Below are 21,009 nucleotides of genomic sequence, written 5' to 3'. Positions count from 1 at the left end.
CTATTTTCTCTTTAAAAAAATCCTTCCTTATTTTTAAAATTACTTTTAAAAATTTCTTAGTTTAGAAGTAGAAACAGAGACAGAGAGATAAGCAAAAAAATATCTCCCATCCACTGATTCCTTCCCCAAATGCCTGCCATAGCTGAGACTGGGCTAGACAGAAGCCAGAAGCTGGGAACTCAGTCTCGGTTTCCCACATGAGAGGCAGGGACCCAACCTCTTTAGCCATTGCCACAGCCTCCCAGAGTTCACATAAGCAGGAAACTTAAATCAGGAGCCAGAGCTGGGAACTGAACTCAGGTACTCTAATATGGGATGCAAGCATCCTAACTAGCATCTTAATCACCAGGCCAAATGCCTCCCTATTTTCTCTTTATAATTTGGGGCTATGGCTATTTATAAAAACAAATATGCAGTAAATGATGGTAAAAAATCATGACCACAATCTTATCTTAGAATAAAGGAAATCCAGGACAACATTTATCTACTTTAGATACTTAATTGGAGGAATTTTTGTAGAAGATGAATCTAAGAACTCCTGAAAAGTGAAAAATAATTTTTTCATCTATAGCTTTTACATGTATAGGGTCTAGGTCAGTGGCAATACTAAAGTAGGAAGTTTGGAGGAGGCCTTTAACTCCCCCATAAACCTCATCAAAACCAAATAGAATACAACCTAAGTAAAAACCTATGTGTGTTGTTCACATTCAGCTTCAAAAGTAGCTGCTAGGCTGTTCTTCCAACAGCCACTGCAAACTTGGGACCTTGATGATCTGGAGACACCACTGATCCTAATACATCTGTGCTATATCTTCATAATAATCTCCTTCTGCATTTTCAGATGTTGTGTCATTTTAAGAGCATGGAGGTATGGAGCCTACACACACATACACAATACACACATACACAGGAAAACACAAAATCATCCATTTTGTACAAATTACTCAATTACCCAAACGTGGCCTGAATTGTGTGACCTTGGTTGAGCTACTAATTGTTTGGGACCACAGTGTGCTCCCTTGTCGATTGTGGGCTTACAAAAGATGATCTGAGAAGATTTTTTTTAACCATGCTCAGAGCTTCAGCTTCCTAGTTTCATCAAATATCTCAATCCCTAACATCCAGAATATAAAAAGAGCTCAAGAAATTCAACAACAACAAAACAAATAATCCATTTTAAAAATGGGCAAAGGACTTGAACAGACATTTTTTTTTCAAAAGATGAAACCCAAATGGCCAACAGACACATGAAAAAATGCTCAGGATCACTACCCATTAGGGAAATCAAATCAAAACTACAATGAGGCTTCACCTCACCCCAGTCAGAATGGTTCTTATACAGAAATCAACAAATACTGGTGAGGATATGGGGAAAAAGGTACCCTAATCCACTGTTGGTGGTAATGTAAACTGGTACAGCCACTTTGGAAACAGCATGGAGATACCTCAGAAATCTGAATCTATGACCCAGCCCTCTCACTCCTGAGAATTTACCCAAAGGAAATGAAATCAGCATATGAAAGAGTTATCTGTACACTCATGCTTACTGCAGCTCCCTTTACAATAGCTAAGATATAGAATCGACCCAGATGTCCATGGACTGAAGACTGGATGAAGACTGGATAAAGAAATCATGGGATATGTATACCATAGATTTCTACACAGCAGTAAAAAAAGAAATCCTGTCATTTGTAACAAAATGGATGCAACTGGAAAACATTATACTTAGTGAAATACGCCAGTTCCCAAAACACAAATACCATATGTTCTCCCTGATCTGTGGCAACTAGAGTACCTAAAAGATAATCTATAGAAATGAAATCTGAGATGTGATGACTGAACAGCCCTACTCTTGACTGTTGAGGAACAGTTTTTTTTTTTTTTCCATACTATTTGTTGAACTTTTTACTTAGTGTAGGGTTAGTCTTACCTGTATAAAGTTAATTGAAAATAGATCTTAGTAAAACATACGAATAGGAATAGGAGAGGGATGAGGAAGAAGGGTGGGAGTGCAGGCGGGAGGAAAGGTAGGGTGTGAAGAATCACTATTTTTCTAAATTTGTATATATGAAATGCATGAAGTTTATATACCTTAGATAAAAGGTTTCTAGGTAAAAAAAAAAAAAAAATTCACTCCCAATTGTTTATCAATACCAGCTGTCGATTCTCTAAGCCCTGAGTCCCTTTTTATTCTTTTTCACCATTTTTCCGGAGTGAGAAATCCTTGGAGAGCAGGACAAGTATGGTAATGGGTCTTAGATGGTCCTGGTGCCAGGGGAGTCTACCGCTGGCCCCGCTTTACCTCTCCACCAGCAAATCTGAAAGCTGTCTGGGGTGGGGACAGCCTTCAGAGTCGCCCACCCCTTGGGAGATGATGGGAGAGAGATTACAAGGAGAAAACCATTTTGGCTTCATTTTCTTCCTTCTCCGCTTCAATGGAAACGAGGGGGAAATGTTTGAAAAGGAAACTTCTTGGCCCTGATTTTTACTCATAAAAGGACTTTGCGAGAGAGGGCTGAAAGCGCAAAATAAAGAACTAAAGAAAGCATCTGGAACTCCCTACAGGAGACACCCGCTCGCGCTCAGAAATGCTGGCTCTTCGCGAGCGGCAGCCCGGCTTCCCGGCAGGTGCAGCGGCCGCGTGGCGCCGGCGGAGGCGCGCCAGAGCTCCTGGGCCGTGGGCTGAGGCTGTGGGGAATGTGGCGCGCAGGCTGCGGGGCGGCGATGCGAGCTGGGGAGAGGCTCCCCAGCGATGCGGCCCACGAGAAAGAAAGCCTCGGGTCAGCATCCTGCCGGCTCCCAAAAGTAGATCTAATTATGACCGCTTACTTCAAAAAGAGGATTTAACCCAAAGCAGATTTAGCAGGGCAGTTTCCAAAGGACAGCAGGAATCCCAGGCATGACCTTTGAGAAATCTTAAAGGCGTCACTGCCCCGGGAACATGGCGAGCCAAGTCACTGTGGCTGCCTCAGATCTCACAGAAGTCCTGAAACGCCAGCTAGAGAGACCAGGGTCTTACTGGGATGTTTAATATAGAATAAAATGTCTGTCAGAGCGTGCTTTGGACGTGCACACTGGTGCCCGGTCAGGGTATGGAGCTGAGGAAAACACTGACGGGCGGGGCAAGGGAAGACACTGAAGTATAATCCATTCTGTCAAAAATAATTTTCAAACCTTAACCTTCTTTGAAAGTTATGTGAAAGTCAAAGTTCTCTAAGATGATATGATATCCCAGTGGGGCTGATCAAAGTATCAAACGCTTAAGGTAATTGAAAGAAAAATCATTTTAGCTTTGATTTTTGAAAATTTTTATGTAATACTTTTCTCAGGAGAGACTTTTTTTTGTAGTTGTTTTAATAAAATTAAACAATTTCAAAAGAGGGAGGGGATTGGAGTTACATATCTAGCGTTGACCAATATGAGATTTAGTGAAAACACATTTAAGACTGGCTCATTATATAATGAATATAAAAGTACTCTGTGAACTATAAAGCTCCTTAATGTGAGTTATTATTTCAGTTGCTCTCACAGAACACAAAAATTAGGAAAACAAACAAACAAAAAGAACAGCTGGCTAAGTATAGTCACTGCACCTGTACAGCTCATATAAACCACCACATTGTGTTTAGCTTAGACAGGAAAATGCAGAAAAGACAGACATATGGTTCTAGGTCAAGTCATTTACAAAGCTATCCAAAAAATTCACATAGGCACCCCTTAAAATGATTAGATTTCAGATATTTTTCAATCAATATCAAATAAGTTGATACTCTTCACCTGATCACTCTGCAACACAGGAGTTCCAAACCAGGTGACTGGTGTGATATATGTTATTCATGTTGTCCTTAAAACACTATTTGCACCATTTGTAGCTTGAGGCTGGAAAGTTCTCAGAGATTGAGGGAGTGGGGTTTATAATCACCGGTTACCCAAAAACGTAGAATCAGATCATCTATCTGTTGAAACATGAAGCCGGTAAACCTTATTTTACAGGAGCTTAAGACAAGCACAAAGAAACCATAATTTAGGGATACAGCACTTAACACTTCAGCCATTGTTCTCTTCCACTTCTCTTTCCCCTGAAGTCATATGCCAAGTCCAATAATAAATAAACATTACCAGTAATAAAAAAAATGTTTAACACAAACCTATTCTGCTTCTTGCTTTTATTTACTCTTTTGTTGGAATAGCTCTTCCTGGCACATAAACTAATCTGAGAAAACCAGATCTCTTTTTTCGTAACTAAATAGATACTAAAGCCAAAATAGGGAAAGTTGTTCTTCAGTGGCTCTCAGTTTGCAAGTCCTAAACACAGAAGCAAATGTGCCTGGTAACTCAAACTCCAGTGTCATTGGTTTCAAAGATTTTGGAATTCACAAGCATAACCATTCAGCTGAGGGAAGGAAAGGGAAGGGCAAGAATAATTTAAAGAAGAGTTCATTGCAGTGACTTTCCATTTGGGGTTCTGGCTTCAACTGCGGCAACTCTTGGCCTGAGAAAACTAACTCTACTAGCATAGATAGACATCACAGCTCAACACAATCAGTTTCCGTTTGACTTAGTTTGGTGAGTGTTTTTTCAACACTGTTCTAAGAATAAGCAGGAAAGTTAGAAAGAAGACAGTCCTAGTCATCAAATAATTTATTAATTCATAGCCAAATATTAAGATTTTTCTACATGGATTTTAAGAATGAGTTACATTCATTTACAATGGTTAAGTTCAAGAATTTGCTTTCCTGAAAAGAGGATTTCACCCCAAAGAAGGGAAGTAGAGTACTTCAAATGGAAGACAATTTGTCAGGAAGCTTTTCAAATATTGGTGTATTACCGATCAAATTCAAATGTAAGTTCCCTGGATTTCTTTCTAGTTTTGTGGTTTTATAGCTTCTAACATCAAATGTAGCACCTTAATTATACTCAGATAATATGGAACATCTATCTCCCTGTCTAGGGTCACGAACCATTGAGAAAACAGAAGTAGACCCCGGGCACCTGCCTGTGGTGTCACCGTATGGTAGTCTGAGCCCTGACTGGAGGAGCAGAGGTGAAAGCTGCAGGCATCTGGATGTGACTGGTGACGAGTGTGCAGTTACCTCTCCCGCTCCTGCTCCAGCAGGTTGGTGAAGTCGTCGCTCTTGTTCATGTAGTCAGTGTGCTTATGCTTCTCGTTCTCCAACTCGTACACGGTGCGCCTGTGACACTTCTCTGCCAGCAGCAGCTGCTCTAGCATTCGCCGGTAGGTTTCCTTCTGTTTTTCTTCAAGTCTGTCCAGCTAAGTAAACAAACGTGCAAAAGAGCTTAATATTTTACTTCATTTGCATATGAATAAGTTGTTTGCATTGGTCTAGTGATTTATTACCTGATGGGGAAAACATTGAGCCTGGTGTTCCTTGCCATTTCTCTCATTCCATCTTTTTCTCTAGGCCAGCTGGCTTTATAAACTAGTCATAATCACACTGAAGTAACTTCTGGCCTCTTGGCACTTTTTCTGTAAATATCTGTATGGTTCCTAAACTTTCAGGAGAGCAAACTCTTTCCCGTTTTTTATGGACAACACAAAGTCCTCTATGCAGAGAGAAAGAAGATAACAACCCTCAGAAAAGTTGCATGCTCCCCTACCAGACTTCTCTGTTGGGATGTAATTATCATCATCACAATCTTTCCTAAGGCTTGCAGCTACATGCATTTCTAGGAAAAGTATATGAAGGATTCAAATCCTCTTTTCTCAAGAGATTTTAAGTATAGAAAAGATTTTGGAGAGTATATATCTCTAAAAGAGGCCTTATTAAATATTATTCCTGGGATTTTTGTTCCTGTTTCTCTGGCCAGACTATAAGATCTTTTTTAAAAAAACTTTAAAATTTATTTCCATTTTATTTATTGTTAAGTTGAACCAAATCTTACAATACTGAAGTTTTTGAGTACTATTCTACTCTCTCCCTTTTAGACTCTAGGTTAGTATTTTTCAACATTGGCACTGCTGAGGCCATGTAACTCTTTATTATAGGAGGCTGTGCATTGGAAGATATTTATCAGCACCCCCATTATGCAATGTCCAATGCATAGGGAAATGTTTAACAACACTCCTGGGCTCTGCCTACTAGATGCTAGTAGCACCAACACCAAATGTGACAATCAAACTATCCCAACATTGCCAAATGTCTCCTGGAGGGAAGCCACCATGCCAATTGAGAACCACTGCTATATTGAAACAGATGTGTCTAAAACTCATTCTCAAATGCACAACCAAATCCCTAAAACCCAGTGGAGAAGCCCCACATGCTACCAGCATCCCTGCTGTTCCCCTTAAGTTTTCTGTTTGTCCTTTAGTTTTAAGGAGAATTAGAGATTCTGTCTCTAACTGCAGGATGTAATAATCATGAATGGATCATTTTTGGGGCCCAAAAGAAAAGATAGCCTGACTCCATCATCCTGGTGGTCTTTTTTTAAAAAAAGATTTATTTATTTTAAAGGCACATTAAGAGAGAGAGAGAGGAAGAGAGAGAGGGGTAGGGCTGAAAGAAAGAAAGGTCGGGAGAGGGGACAGAGGGAATCTTCCATCTGCTAGTTCACTTCACAAATGCCTACAATAGCCAGGGCTGGGCTAGGCTGAAAGCCAAGAGTCAGGAACTCCATCCAGGTCTTCTACCTGGATGGCAGGGACCCATGTGCTTGGGCCATGCTGTCTTCTCAGGCTCATTAGTATGAAGTTGGATCAGAAGAGGAGGAGCTGCTACTCAACCCAGGCACTCTAATATGGGATGTGAGTATCCTACGCAGTATCTTAACCCACTATACCATAGTGCCCATCTCATTCTCTGTATCTTATTACCATATGTCTGCTCCCTTTGTTTAGGAACAACTGACCAGACAGAGAATGGTGGAGAAGCCCAGGTTAATTGGTGGCTGATAATATCTGAGATAATCAGCAATTGGCAAAATGTACTTTTATGTCTCTTTTGCACTGAATAGCTCATATTATAAAATATTCTCCCTAAAACATCTCACAACTTTCTTACAAATGTGATCTTCTTGGGTCTAGGTGGCTTATCCAGAGACTCTGAGGACAGTTGCACAAACTGTGGGCTCTGGAAATTCATTAATCATACATACTGTATATAATGGCTCCTATTAGGTTGTCAGCATCCACACTGCAGCTCAGCATGGAGGAATGGCTTTGATTAATGAATAGTGAAACTGGAATGGACACCTATCACTCTTGAAATATAGCTTCCACTTTGAAGGAAACCAGAATGAGATCAGCATAACCCCAAAGGCCAAAAATCTACCAAGGAAAGAGTGCCTGGAAGTCTTATTCTAAAGAATCAAGTTGGTGGAGAAGGGCTTGAGATAGAGGAAAAATTACATTCTGATTTAGATAAGAGGATCATGGTTGAGGATGTACTTTTACCTATGTTACCTGCAAAGGGCTAATTGGAGAAGACACAAATCTACTTAATAGGAAATACAAGGTTGGTATTTTTTTCTTTAAAGATTTAATTTATTTATGTGAGGGGTAGAGTTACAGAGGGAGGGAGAGACAGAGAGAAAGGTTTTCCATTCACTGGTTCACTTCTCAAATGGCCACAACGACCAGAGCTGCACTGATCCAAAGCCAGGAGCCAGGAGATTCTTCCAGGTCTCCCATATGGGTGCAGGTGCCCTAGCACTTGTGCCATCTTCCACTGCTTTCCCAGGCTATTATCAGAGAGCTAGATTGGAAGAGGAGCAGCCAGGACATGAACCTGCACCCATATGGGATGCCAGCATTGCAGATGGAGGTGTAGCCTACTATGCCACAGTGCCAGCCCCAAAATACAATGATTAATGATCAAACTGGACTTATACAAAAGGAAAAGAGTACTCTCAAAAACAGAGTTAGGGGCCGGCGCCGCGGCTCACTAGGATAATCCTCCTCCTTGCAGCGCCGGCACACCAGGTTCTAGTCCCGGTTGGGGTGCTGGATTCTGTCCTGGTTGCCCCTCTTCCATGCCAGCTCTCTGCTGTGGTCAGGGAGTGCAGTGGAGGATGGCTCAAGTACTTGGGCCCTGCACCCCATGGGAGACCAGGAGAAGCACCTGGCTCCTGCCATCGGATTAGCGCGGTGCGCCGGCTGCAGTGCGCCGGCCGCGGTGGCCATTGGAGGGTGAACCAGCGTTAAAGGAAGACCTTTCTCTCTGTCTCTCTCTCTCACTGTCCACTCTGCCTGTCAAAAAAACAAACAAACAAACAAACAAACAAAACCCGAGTTAGGGAAAGAGAAGTGTTGCAGTAATCTTTGAATCACAATGAGTGACCCAAGGAGAGGCCAGAGAACAGAGCAGTGTAACTCTCTACAAAGGATTTGAGGATCCAGAACAAACTAAAAAGCAGATAGTCTCATGAGCTCAACTGGGGGTCCTTCCCTTAATGAATACAATAGCTATTCACAGTGGTTATATACAATACGGACAGAATACAATAGCTAATCACAGTGGTTATATACAATATGGACAGGTTTAATAATTAAAAATTGGGAGGATCAGGGTAAAATATTTGAAGCGTTATTTGATAAGTTTCAGGGTGTCAGCTGTTATAAATAGAGTTGTCAATATTGTTCAGAATCTGAGTAAACATGCTCATCTTGCAAAGGAAAGATGAGACAACAAAGGGAGACTCAGGTAGGACAACAGCAGATAGGTCCAAATGTGGATGTGGTATGATAAGAAAAGACCCGTTAGTGAGGATTACCTAACTCAAGGCAGGAAAGGAGGTGAGATCTGTGTTAAGCAAGAATACTCTTAGCAGACTCAGGTCTCCTTGATTTTGCATCTCTCACTGGGGAAGACCACACAATATGGAATGTGGAAGGTGATCTTAGAGAAACAAATGTCTGGGTTTGAAAGCATAGAAGAAACAGAAGCAAACAAATGGAAACATTCTGATATCTGTAACATAGTAATAGAGGAAGAAGGGGATCACATGAAGAAATTGGTTAAGATGCTAAAACTATAACAAAAACAAGAACAACTCAGCTGGGGCCTTCCCATGGCAGGAAATGCTGTGGCACAAGAAAATATGTTTGTTGCCTTGAAAACTCAGGACAAGTTACTCAAGAGTTATAAAGCTCAAATGGGAGGGAAGGCTAAGTTCTGAGGAAGAGTAGCTCTTGGGTAAGATATGATCTGGGGCTGTCATTGTGGCACAGAAGGTTAAGCTGCTGCCTGCAACACCAGCAACCCCAGTTCAAGTTTTGGCTGCTCCACTTCCAATCCAGCTCCCTGCTATGCGTCTGGGAAAGCAGCAGAATATGGCCCAGGTGCTTGGGCCTCTGCCACCTTCATGGGAGACCTGGTTGGAGTTCCAGGCTCATGGCTTTGGCTTGAGCCAGCCTCAGCCATTGCAGTCATTTGGGTTTGAACCAGGAGATAGAAGATTCATATTCTCTCTCTCTCTCTCTCTCTCTCTCTCTCTCTCTCTTTTCAAATAAATAAATAAATGGGTTTCCTAGACCTGGGCAAAAATAAAGAAATAGGACCTAAGAAGCTTTAAATCTGCAGGTGGGAAAGTAGAGCACCTAAAATTAGACCTAAGCCCTAAGCACTCAGGTCACCATTGCAGTGACAGTTATGTTTCAAATCTACAGTTTTGTTTCAAATGGAACTCATTGAGCGTAAATATATTATGTGCAAACAGGCTTCTCCATATCCAATGTAGGGTTTGCTATTTCCCATAATTACTATCCTCATAAATTTTTTTTAAATTTATCTATTTGAGAGGGAGAGAGGAGGATGGGAAACAGGGAGAGGGAAGGAGAAGAGAGGGAGGAAGGGAAGGAGGAAGGAGGGAGGGAGGGAGGGAGGGAGGAACGGAGGGAGAAAGACAGAGTGAGCTTCCATCTGCTGGTTCACTCTTCAAATGCCCAGATTGAGTTGAAGCCAGGATCCATGAATTCAATCCAGGTCTCCCACAAGAGTGGCAGGGACCCAATTGAGCTATCACTACTGCCACCAAGAGTCTGATTTGCTGGAAGATAGAGAGTCAGAATTAGAACCAGGGATTCTAATATTAGAACCAGGGATATCTCATATGAGATACAGTCATCTTTTTAAGTTAAAGATTTATTTATTTATTTGAAAGGCAGAAACAGAGAGAGAGAGAGAGAAAGAGAGAGAGAGAGAGGGAGAGATCTTCCATCCACTGGTTCACTACCTAAATGGCTACAACAGTTCCAGGCCAAAGCCAGGAGCCTGGAACTCCATCTAGGTCTCCCACATGGGTGGCAGGGGCACTGCTTACCCAGGCACATTAGCATGGAGCTGGACTGAAAATGGAGCAGCCAAGACTTGAACTGGTGCTCATATGGGATACTGGTGTTGTAGGTGGTGGTTTAACCCACTACAACACAATGCAGTCTCCACTTTCTTGCATTTTTTTTTAAATGAATTTGTGTGAAGTTGGCACGGGTATCCAAACAATTAGTTTGAAGTTGGTATATGTATCCAAATAATTCCCTAGATTCTCTGAAAAAAAAAAAAAGTAGAATATAGGGCTTCAGCATATAAGAATGCAACTTTAAGAATGCTGAGGCGCTGCAGCTCAATAGGTTAACCCTCCACCTGCAGCACCGGCACACCGGGTTCTAGTCCTGGTTGGGGCGCCAGATTCTGTCCCGGTTGCTCCTCTTCCAGTCCAGCTCTCTGCTGTGGCTCAGGAGTGCAGTGGAGGATGGCCCAGGTCCTTGGGCCCTGCACCCCATGGCTCTTGGCTTCAGATCAGCGCGGTGCACTGGTCAGAGCGCACCGGCTGCGGTGGCCATTGGGGGGTGAACCAATGGAAAAAAGGAAGACCTTTCTCTCTCTCTCTCACTGTCCACTCTGCCTGTCCAAAAAAAAAAAAAAAAAAAAAAAAAAAAAAAAGAATGCTGAGTACAGGTAATTTTACTGAAGAATAAAATAAAAACAAACTACACCTAGTCAGTTGAGATCTCAGGCTGATGTTGCACAGAACAAAAAAGTAGGAAGGAAAGGAAAGAAACTGAAACTTTAACACTTTTTTTGGAATTTTGCTTAAGCGTTATGAACTTTGATATTCTGAACTATAATTTACAAAGGAATATAGGGGATTTAATATTTGCCTTTTAATTTTTCCACAGGCATTTGTCATGGGAAACAGCTCTACTGTGTTGGAGCTCTGCTAAGGCTTAACTTCTTGTAAAGTCTATTGGATAACCTAGCTGGGCTAGGTAATTTGGTATAGATTGGAATGAACAGTGATTGGCTTGAGGTGCAACTTGGCTTCTAGAAATAAGAGTTAGATTACCTGCCCATGGTCCTAGGAGGCTTATAGACGGTGATATTTTGGGGTTCCTACTTCCTGAATTTGGAAGCAGGATTTCTGCTCCTGAATAACAAGAAATTTATTGTCAATTCCAGTGGGTTAAGAGACCAAAAGTCTGTAGATGGTGAAATGAAACTTTTCTCCTTCCAGCACACTATTTCTCTCACAAAGTAGGACTTCCTTTGGCAGAATTTGGAATAGTTGTTTCTTCTCTCTCTACCTCCATCCCTCACAATTCACAGCATGTTTCTAGCTTTGTTCTTCTGTCCATGTGGTAGATTATTCAAGCCAGATCTATTTGTTTTAAGATTTATTTATTTTGAAAGTCAAAGGTACAGAGAGAAAGGGAAAGACAGAGACAGAGAGATAGAGAAAGAGAGAGAGAGCTCTTCCATCTGCTGGTTCACTCCCCAGATGGTTACAATGGCCAGCACTGGAGCAGACCAAAGCCATGAGCCAGGAGCTTCCTCTGGGTCTCCCACATGGATGTCAGGGGCCCAAACACCTGGGCCATCTTCTAATGCTTTCCCAGGTCATTAGCTAGGAGCTGGATGAGAAGTAGAGCAACCAGGACTTGAACCGGCACTCATTGCATGCCTAGCATTGCAGGCAGTGGCTTTACCTGCTATGCCACAATGTCAGCCCCCAGATCTACTTTCTGAAGATTGGCCACATATTCCTCTCTTTGTGTACTGTCCATAGAATTCAGTGGATAGAAGTAGGGATTCTGGGTAAGTATATCTGCTCTGTAAATCTGTATTACCTTGGGAGATCATTCCAAGCTCTGGAAGCCAAATGAGACCATCTATTCAAGTTTAGTTCTCCAACTGAGGTTGTTGTTGTTGTTATTATTATTATATAATTGACATATGTTTTTGACCTCTATATATTTTTTACTCAAATCCCCCCAAATGTGGAACCAATTAAGGTATGCATAATTATCATCTTTGAATCCCAGCAAACTAGTGGATAATATTGTTGAGCAGCTGGTATGCACCAGACACTGTGTTAAAAGCTTTGCAGGGGGCCAACACTGTGGTGCAGCAAGTTAAACTGCTGCTTAAGGTGGCCAAATACTTGGGTCCCTGCTCCTGACTCCTAGCTTCAGCCTAGCCCAGCCCTAGCCATTGCAGCCATTTGGGGAGTGAACCAGCAGATGAACGATCTCTCTCTCTCTCCCTCTCTCTCTCTCTCATCTCTCTCTCTCTTTCTGTAACTTTGCCTTTCAAATAAATAAATACATCTTAAAAAATAAATAAATCTTAAAAAAAGAGCTTTACAGCACTGTTCCATCTAATCCCTAAATCAAGTATATGAGTTACACACTATGGTTCCTTCCCACCTCACAGATAAGGAAGCTGAGACTTAAAGAGCTTAAGCAACCTGCCTAAAGTCAGACACAGCTAGCAATGGCAGACCTCAGACACTTTCCTGCAACCTATTTACTACAATAATTATCTCTTCACACTTTAGGGAAAAAACTAGAATAGAGCTCCAGTTTATCTCTGCTGCAGAAATTAGGAAATTATGAGACCATCAATCTGTTCTGAATGTTGTCTCTGAGAGATCAAACTGAGGCATCAAACTTTTACCACAATGTAAGTATTATTCAAATGGGATCCCATGGATAATTAATAATGATATCTGGAACTTCCTAATACAATTTTGTATCAAAATGATTAAGTATTAGAATTCCTACTACATTAGAATTATTGGAACTATTAGAATTTCCTTCATCTTAAAGGATTGCCTTAAGCATTTCATCCAAATTTTGCTTGTATCATTGTATTTTAGCTACTCACATAAGAACATCTGAATTATGACAGAGTCTGTAAGATACCAAAAAATGGTAGCTTTATAAATATAAATATCATCAATAAAATCAGTTTAATTTTAGGCTACCAGTTTGATGATAATCCTGATACCTGAATGTTAAAACTGATAATGCATTTCCAATTTTTGCACATATCATTTTGCAGAAAGTAAAAAAGTAATATACTGCAAGAGCATGTAGCGATCATAATCATACAGGAAAATATATTTTGGGCTCTATTTAAAGAAAAGCTTGAAATTCCTATTGAAATTAATCTACTGTAATTCTCGACTTATTTAAACTTTGAAAGAAAATGTAAATTCATATAAATGGAAGACTGTGTTTCCTGCTAGGAGGACTTTCTGGTGCCATGCCTTTACCTCTGAGATGGGTTTCTCATAGACATCTTCTCCTATGGACTTCTCTTGGGCAAGGATGGCATCTCGGTGCAGGATTCGCAGCACTTTCTCTGGCTCTGCAGATCCGTAATGAGCCTCCAGAACCTCAGGCTTGGTTTTTTCCGTCTTCAGCATGTGGATCACATCCTCTCTGGCCTGAGGTAGGAGGTACAGCAGGGTCAGATGACTGACAGTATAAATCAGATACTGAGCTCACAAAATCAACACAGAGCTTATTGAATACACCCCACCTCTTCAGGGCAATCTGCAAATTCACTGGATACTCTGTTCTTCTTCTTTTTTTTTTTTCAAAAGCAGATTGGCAGCAGATACTCTGCTTTAGGTTGCTAGGAAGCAGGCAAGCAGAAAAAGGGTTTGTGCTAATATTAACTACACAAAAATTGCTTTATTTAAATAGCAATGGGTTAGAAAGGAGAGTGGGATATAGCCATTCCTGGGAAGTATAACCCATTTCAGTGCACATGAGATCAATGATCATCTAAAATTCTCTAGTTTTCTGTTTGTGCTGTCACTATAGTATTTAAATTCAATTTAAAATTAACCACTGCTACCTCCATTCTTATAACTTCATGTTAATTATAGTTAGTGTTTTCCTGTTTATCAAGTGATTCATTTTATACAGACACATATGGTTGGGGACACATCATATGGTTCTGGCCTGGGAGTTTCAATCTAATGTATTCACACTGAAGGTGAAATTTTACCCCTTTAACATCCAGACTTCCACCAGATGAGTCATATTGGTAGGGTCATGCATGGTTTTTGGTTTCTTAGCATAACTTCAACATCTTGCTGAAGCTCTTGGGAAAACCACATGATTTTATATCATAATGTCTTTGGTCCCCGTGATGCAATGCAAATATAATGAGTCATTTAATACAAAAATCTGGATGTGTTTTGTGCTGATTAGTAGCGATGATCTTTCTAGTTATGACTGAGTTGACATTTGCTGAATGTACTCCCATCTGGGCATACATCTGGAGTTGTTTTTCCAGTAATGGTGATGGGTAAGAAGTACTCTAACTCCATTCCAACTTGTACTAGAGAACAAACTGGGTAGGAACAGAATTTCAGTCTGTGAAAATGGAATAGGGTTTTCTCCTGTATTAATGCTACTAAATGTGTTTTTTCCCTTTGTTCATCTTTTATTCATTTTAAGAAAATAATTATAAAGAGAACAGATTTCATTTTTTTTATTTGAAAGGCAGAATTACAGAGAGAGAGGGAGAGACAGAAAGATCTTCTATCTGCTGATTCACTCCCCAAATGGCTGCAATGGCTGGAGCTGGGCTAATCCAAAGCCAGGAGCCAGGAGCTGCTTCTGGGTCTCCCATGTAGTTGCAGGGGTCCAAGCACTTGGTCCATCTTCCACTGTTTTCCCACGCCATTAGCAGGGACTGAATGGGAAGTGGAGCTGCCAGGACTTGAACCAGTACCCATATGGGATGCCAGTGCCATGGGCAGAGGTTTAGCCTACTATACTACTCCACTGGCCCCTGATGCATTTCATAGATACAATTCTAAGAAAACCATACTTCTCTCCCTCTCTCCTTCTCTCAATTCCCCCTCCTTCCTTCCTTTTTTTTTTACTTTAATTTTTACAATAACATACTTTCAATTTACTCTATAACCACAGACTTAAGGCATCACTAACCATAATGTTCAATAAGTATTAATTAGAAAAGCCACTGTTTCATAGGAATACAAGCAAGGGTTTTAAATAATAATTTTCATACTTATAATTTTTCGTATTCTGTATTTACTACTACATGTCAGAGAAAATATATATTTGTCTTTTGGAGATTCTTTTATTTCACTAAGAATAATGGTCTCCAGTTTCATCCATTTTGTTGCAAAAAAACAGGATTTCATTATTTTTTATGGCTGAGTAGTATTCCAACATATATATGTGTGTGTGTGTGTGTGTGTGTGTAACATATTCTTTATCCAGTCATCAATCGATGGACAATTGTGTTGATTCCATGTCTTAGCTATTGAGAACTTAACTGCTAATAAACATAAGAGTGCAGATAACTCATATACTGATTTCATTTCCTTTGGGTAAATTCCCAGGAGTGGGATGGCAGGGTCTTATGGTAGATCTATTTTCACCTTTCTGAGTAATCTCCATAGTGTCTTCCATAATGGCTGTACTAGGATACACTCCCACCAACAGTGTTTTAGGGTACTTTTTTTTTTTCACATCCTCACCAGCATTTATTATTTTTTGATTTTTGGATGACAGCCATTCTAACTGGGGTGAGGTGAAACCTCATTGTGCTTTTTATTTGCATTTCCATGATGACTAGTTATCCTGAACATTTTCGCATGTGTTTACTGGCTATTTGTATTTCATCCTTTGAAAAAAATACCTGTTCATGTCCTTTGAATATTTCTTAACTGGATTGTTTTGTTGTTGTTGAGTTCCTTTAGCTCCTTATAGATTCTGGGTATTACTTCTTTATCAGATACATAATCTGCAAATATTTTCTCCCATTCTGTTGTGGGGGTTTAGAATTATAAATCTGGTTCACTTTCATGGCAGTCTAAATGAGAGTGTTAATGGTCAGCCACAAGTACTGTATTCACAATATTATCATTCTTTTTTTTTTTAATTTATTTATTTGAAAGTCAGAGTTACATAGCTACACAGAGAGCGGAGAGGCAAAGAGAGAAAGAGTCCTCCATCCGCTGGTTCACTCCCCATTTGGCTGCAATGGCTGGAGCTGTGCCGATCTGAAGCCAGGAGCCAGGAGCTTCTTCCAGGTCTCCCACGCGGGCGCAGAGGCCCAAGGACTTGGGCCATCTTCCACTGCTTTCCCAGGCCATAGCAGAGGGCTAGATTGGAAGTGGAACAGTTGGGACTTGAACCAGCTCCCATATGGGATGCCAGTACTTCAAGCCAGGGCATTAACCCGTTGTGCCATAGCGCCATCCCCCACAATATTATCATTCTAAAGTTTGTCTTTCTTGAAATTTATCACTTGTAATTGTTTTTCCAGTGTCCACATTAATCCAAGTCCAGATGGTTAGGAACTAATTCATTACAGAGATGTCAATGGACTGGAATTTGCAAATTTTCAATGTTTCTGCCACATATACATGTGCTCATTTCAAGACAAGTCTGGAAAATATTAATTTTGAAGAAACCTAGTGATTTGGAAGGTTAGTAAGGATGTTAAATTCATAAGATACTTTAATAGAAAGGCAAAGTGTCTCCATGCAGAGTGAAAAGCAAAAGCAGAAGCACAGTAACCTATACCGTGTCTTTTTGTAAATTAAACAAGGTGTCCATTCATCCAGAAGATATAACCCTGAGTCTCAGCATAGCCTACTTAGCAAGAGAAGACTCTGTTCTTCCCTCTACCCTGGTGCAAGGCATACTTTCATATCTTGCTGGGGACCCTGTATGGAAGGAGCTGTGAGCTATATATATTGCTGTTGGTCTTCAAGTTGGAAGGAAGTGCTGCTGCTATGTTCATCTCGAAGAGCATCTTCTCAGGTAATGGTTCTCAGTTCTGACAGCATTGGCATCATCTAAAGGAATATTATTTTTTAGATTTATTTATTTATTTGAAAGCCAGAGTTGCGGGGAGGCAGAGGTAGAGACAGAGAGAGAGAATTTTCCATCTGTCTGCTCAGTCCTCAAATAGCCACAACAGTTGGAGCTGCACCTATGGACTGACCCAAAGCCAGAAGCCAGGAGCCAGGAGCCTCCTTCTGGTCTCCCACATGGGTGCAGGAGACCAAGGACTTGGGCCATCTTCTGCTGCTTTCTCAGGTGCATTAGCAGGGAGGTGGATCAGAAGTTGAGCAGCTGGGAATCAAATCAGCACCTATTCAGTCTTTAAGAAATTTTTAAATTGCCAGAGTACTATATGATCAAAATTAACTTAACTCATCTGGTACTACAGATGGCAGTTTTACCCAATACACTACAGTGCTGCTGCCTACCAATAAAGCCACAATGGCCAGGCCATTCAAAATGCTGAGAGAGGGCCCACACATCAGTACTTTTCAAAGCTATCAGGTGATTGCAGATTGAGAGGATTATACCATCTTCTTCAGTTAAGAGACACAGAAGCCAATCTGAATACAAATCTTGGCATTATCCAAACTTTCCTACCCAGATGCAAGTGCGTTTCCCTTTTCTGTAATTAGAAAGGTGTTATCACCTTTCTCCTATAAATCGAACTGTTTTGGTCAAAGCTGAAATAGACAACTTGACCTGAAAGAAGAACACAGAACTATGACTTCATGGAATGACATGGAAAGAAAATTTAGTCACATTTGAAAGTGAACAGCAGGAATAGAGGCTAGCAACCTGAAGTCTCCATAACTAACAGCTATGTCTTTTCCATCTTTACAGCAGGTGAAATAAAAGCTATTTTCCAAGGCTCATACATATGCAAAACGTAAAGGCTTCCAGGGTGGCTATAGAATTTACTGACTCCTGAAGTAAATAAATATTTGAAATTCAAAAAATGAAAAGGAGAATTACTATCATTTATATAATGAATTGAAATGCTGATTAAAAATGAAATGTTAACTATTTCAAATGGTCCAAATAAAAACATTTGTCTCTGCTATACTGTCTGAAAATCCTATAACAAATCCTCCGATGATAGCTGTAATATCTACATATTACAGTAGATATCCAAGAAAAGGACAGAATAAAAGCAGAACTTAAATCCTTCAAAGGAAAAATCATTATAGAAGCTAGGAAAATAAATAGATTTGATCATATTGTACTTGGGCAATTAAAAATTTCTTAAAGACAATGAAAATGTCTTGGAAGACACACAATACTAGGTAGTTATTAAGGGTGTTTTTATGGTTTATATAAGGGTATTTCAGAAAGTTAGGGGGAAATGTAAATAAGAGATAAGTTAATTTTGATACACGTAATTTTAAAATATTCTTTATTTTATTTTTGAAAGGCAGAGCAACAGAGAGAAAAACAGAGAGAGATCTTCTGTTTGCTGGTATATGTCCTCAATGCCAACAGCAGGGCTGGGCCAGGCTGAAGCCAGGAGCCAGGAACTCCATCAAGGTATCCCGTGTGGGTGGCAGACACTCAAGCACATGAACCATCATTTGCTGCCCACTGGGGTGCACATTAGCAGAAAGCTGGAATGGAAGTCGAAGCGAGACTCAATCCCAGGCACTCTGCATTCCAAGCAGCAGTTTAACTCATTGCACCACAATGCATGCATAACTTTTCATAATATACATCTTCATGGACATTTTGAAGACTACTTCTATATGTTTTCTAAATTTTCTACCATGAATATGTAATCAATTTTATAAAGAGAAAGTTAAGTTGTACCTTTATAAATGAAACAAACAAGTTAATCAAAAGTTATCTCTTTTTCCTGTACTCAATGCTGAGAAAGTCTCCTTCATTCTAGCCTCTGTGCAATGTCGTAGGGATTTAACACATAGGAAAATGCAAAATCAAAATTGCTCAAAGTTAATTCTCTACCCTCTGTTTGGCACTGCCTTGATTCCTTTTGGAATTATTTCAAACATGGAAGTGAAGCCAGAGGTAGAACAGCCACTAAGCTAAGTGTTCTGAAACAAGGTAACATAAGGAATGATTATAGGTTTCCCCAGCTGGTATTTATTCTGAGTTAGTCACATTCTGCTTGGCAATTGATCGAATCACAGCAGAACTATTTCCATTTAGTATTTCCACAAACAACATTCTGAACAAAGGTCTTTAATTATGGATAAAGGTAATCAGAAATTGTCTCAAATGTAAACTTTATCACACACTCCTGAGACCATAAATTGTACTGCTAGTTAGCACAAGTTTATGTGACCTAGGCAGAAAAGACGTTAAATAAATCAAAGTGGCCAGGCAAATAAAAATATGAATTGAAAAAAAAAAAAAGAACTAAAATTCATTTCAAGGTAGGGTAGAATGAGCTCAGCTTTGAAGAGACTCAGAATGTTTCCTGTCCCAAGTATGGTACAAGTTGCCAACATTGCTTTGACCCAATTGTGACAACTATGAAATTCGAAAACAATTTCCTTATATAATAGTTGTTAGGATAGAATTAAATACAAATATATAAAATGCCTACTACAGAACGTGGCACACAGTAGACACTTAGTTGATAGTAACAATTCACTACAGTTTCTATGAGATCTCCATCAATAGGTGAGTTTTGCTGCATGGGGAAAGAGGAATTTTTAATAAGAAATATTTCCCCTAACCAAATATAACATGTAACACTAACATAGTTTATGGTCTAGGCTTTTCACAATACACTTTTTCTTTTTTTCTTTTATTGTGGCCAAAGAACTTTATTAAATTAAGTATGTGATGTGTAAATGGCTTCATAGGAAATTTTAAAATCAAAGTTATAAATATTTTCAATAAAAGAGTTATCAGCAAAAATACATTTTCTTTATAATCCAAATAAAAACATTTGTCTCTGCTGCACTGTCTGAAAATCCTATAGCAAATCCTCCGACTGATAGCTGTAATCTTGTACTTCAACGAGAAGTCTCACAATTAATTAAATAATTTATTAATAACAAGTTTATCATTTGGACCATAACTTTAAGGAAAGTAATAAAATTTGTCATCATATAATGTGAAGTTATGTATAAAATATTCTTCAGCATATGGATGTGTTCTAGACTTGTTTCTTTATTAAATTCGATAGAGAAGCACTAAGTAATACTGTAAACTTAAAATTTAAAAATAAGCACTGTTAACATATGTTCTACATAAATTTATTCACCTTTTAAATAAAACTTTTTTTTAACCACACAAACATTTAAATCTATTTTCTTTACATGTAAATAAAATAAGTAATACTTACTACTACACAGGAATGTTAGCTAACTTTGCCTGATTATACAAAGGAAAAGCACTTAGAAAAAGCACTTGGAAAAAACAGCACATAGTATTTTTGTCTTTTTTATACATTTTGTCATTTTCTAAAGTTGAGATCCATTACAAACATTGTCAGAGCAACTTCCTGAGTTTCAAGTTTCCAATTTCCAGAAATAACTAATCTGGCTTATTCATGTCCTTTTCTAAGCATACAAAACATTTGAGGTTAACAAGAAAAAGACTGAAATAAAATGCAGGAAGCTATGCAAAAACAACTATAAGCTTTTCTTCTCAAAATATGTTATAATACACAAGATGCTTTATAAAGTCACAACTTCTTCCATGTAATATATCCAACCTATAATGACTAAATAATTGCAGACAGTGTGGATATACCAACAAAAGTGAAGACACTTCATTTTGGAAATAATATAGAAATGAATAGCCCACAAACATATGAAAATATGATTTCATTTCGCACATGGACTGAAAACACTCTTAAGAGTCTCCCTGATCAACAACTCACCCCCTGTGGTTTCCACATTAGTTCTTGTTTATTCCCCTGGCAGATAGATTGGTAAGAGACTACCAAATGGATATTATTGTTA

General features: G+C 39.5%; 1 protein-coding gene across 8 annotated transcripts in view; it reads right to left on the bottom strand.

Annotated features, from left to right (window-relative positions):
- Positions 1-21,009, bottom strand: part of FILIP1 (filamin A interacting protein 1) — a 300,074-nt gene that overhangs the window by 55,207 nt on the left and 223,858 nt on the right. For 6 of the 8 annotated variants that reach the window (XM_070073868.1, XM_008263118.4, XM_008263120.4 and 3 more), the window contains exons 3-4: positions 13,513-13,686; positions 5,094-5,272 (exon numbers count right to left, since the gene is read on the bottom strand). In XM_070073868.1, coding sequence (XP_069929969.1) covers positions 5,094-5,272; positions 13,513-13,686 — 353 coding nt within the window. Of the gene's footprint in view, positions 1-3,777; positions 3,895-5,093; positions 5,273-13,512; positions 13,687-13,781; positions 13,878-21,009 lie in introns of those variants that run through there. The other 2 variants (XM_070073869.1, XM_070073872.1) reach the window with 2 other exon arrangements.

This window comes from Oryctolagus cuniculus, chromosome 5 (genome assembly GCF_964237555.1).
Source record: "Oryctolagus cuniculus chromosome 5, mOryCun1.1, whole genome shotgun sequence".
In the NCBI taxonomy this organism is placed as follows: Eukaryota; Metazoa; Chordata; class Mammalia; order Lagomorpha; family Leporidae; genus Oryctolagus; species Oryctolagus cuniculus.
This window is presented reverse-complemented; position numbering and strand designations above follow the sequence as displayed.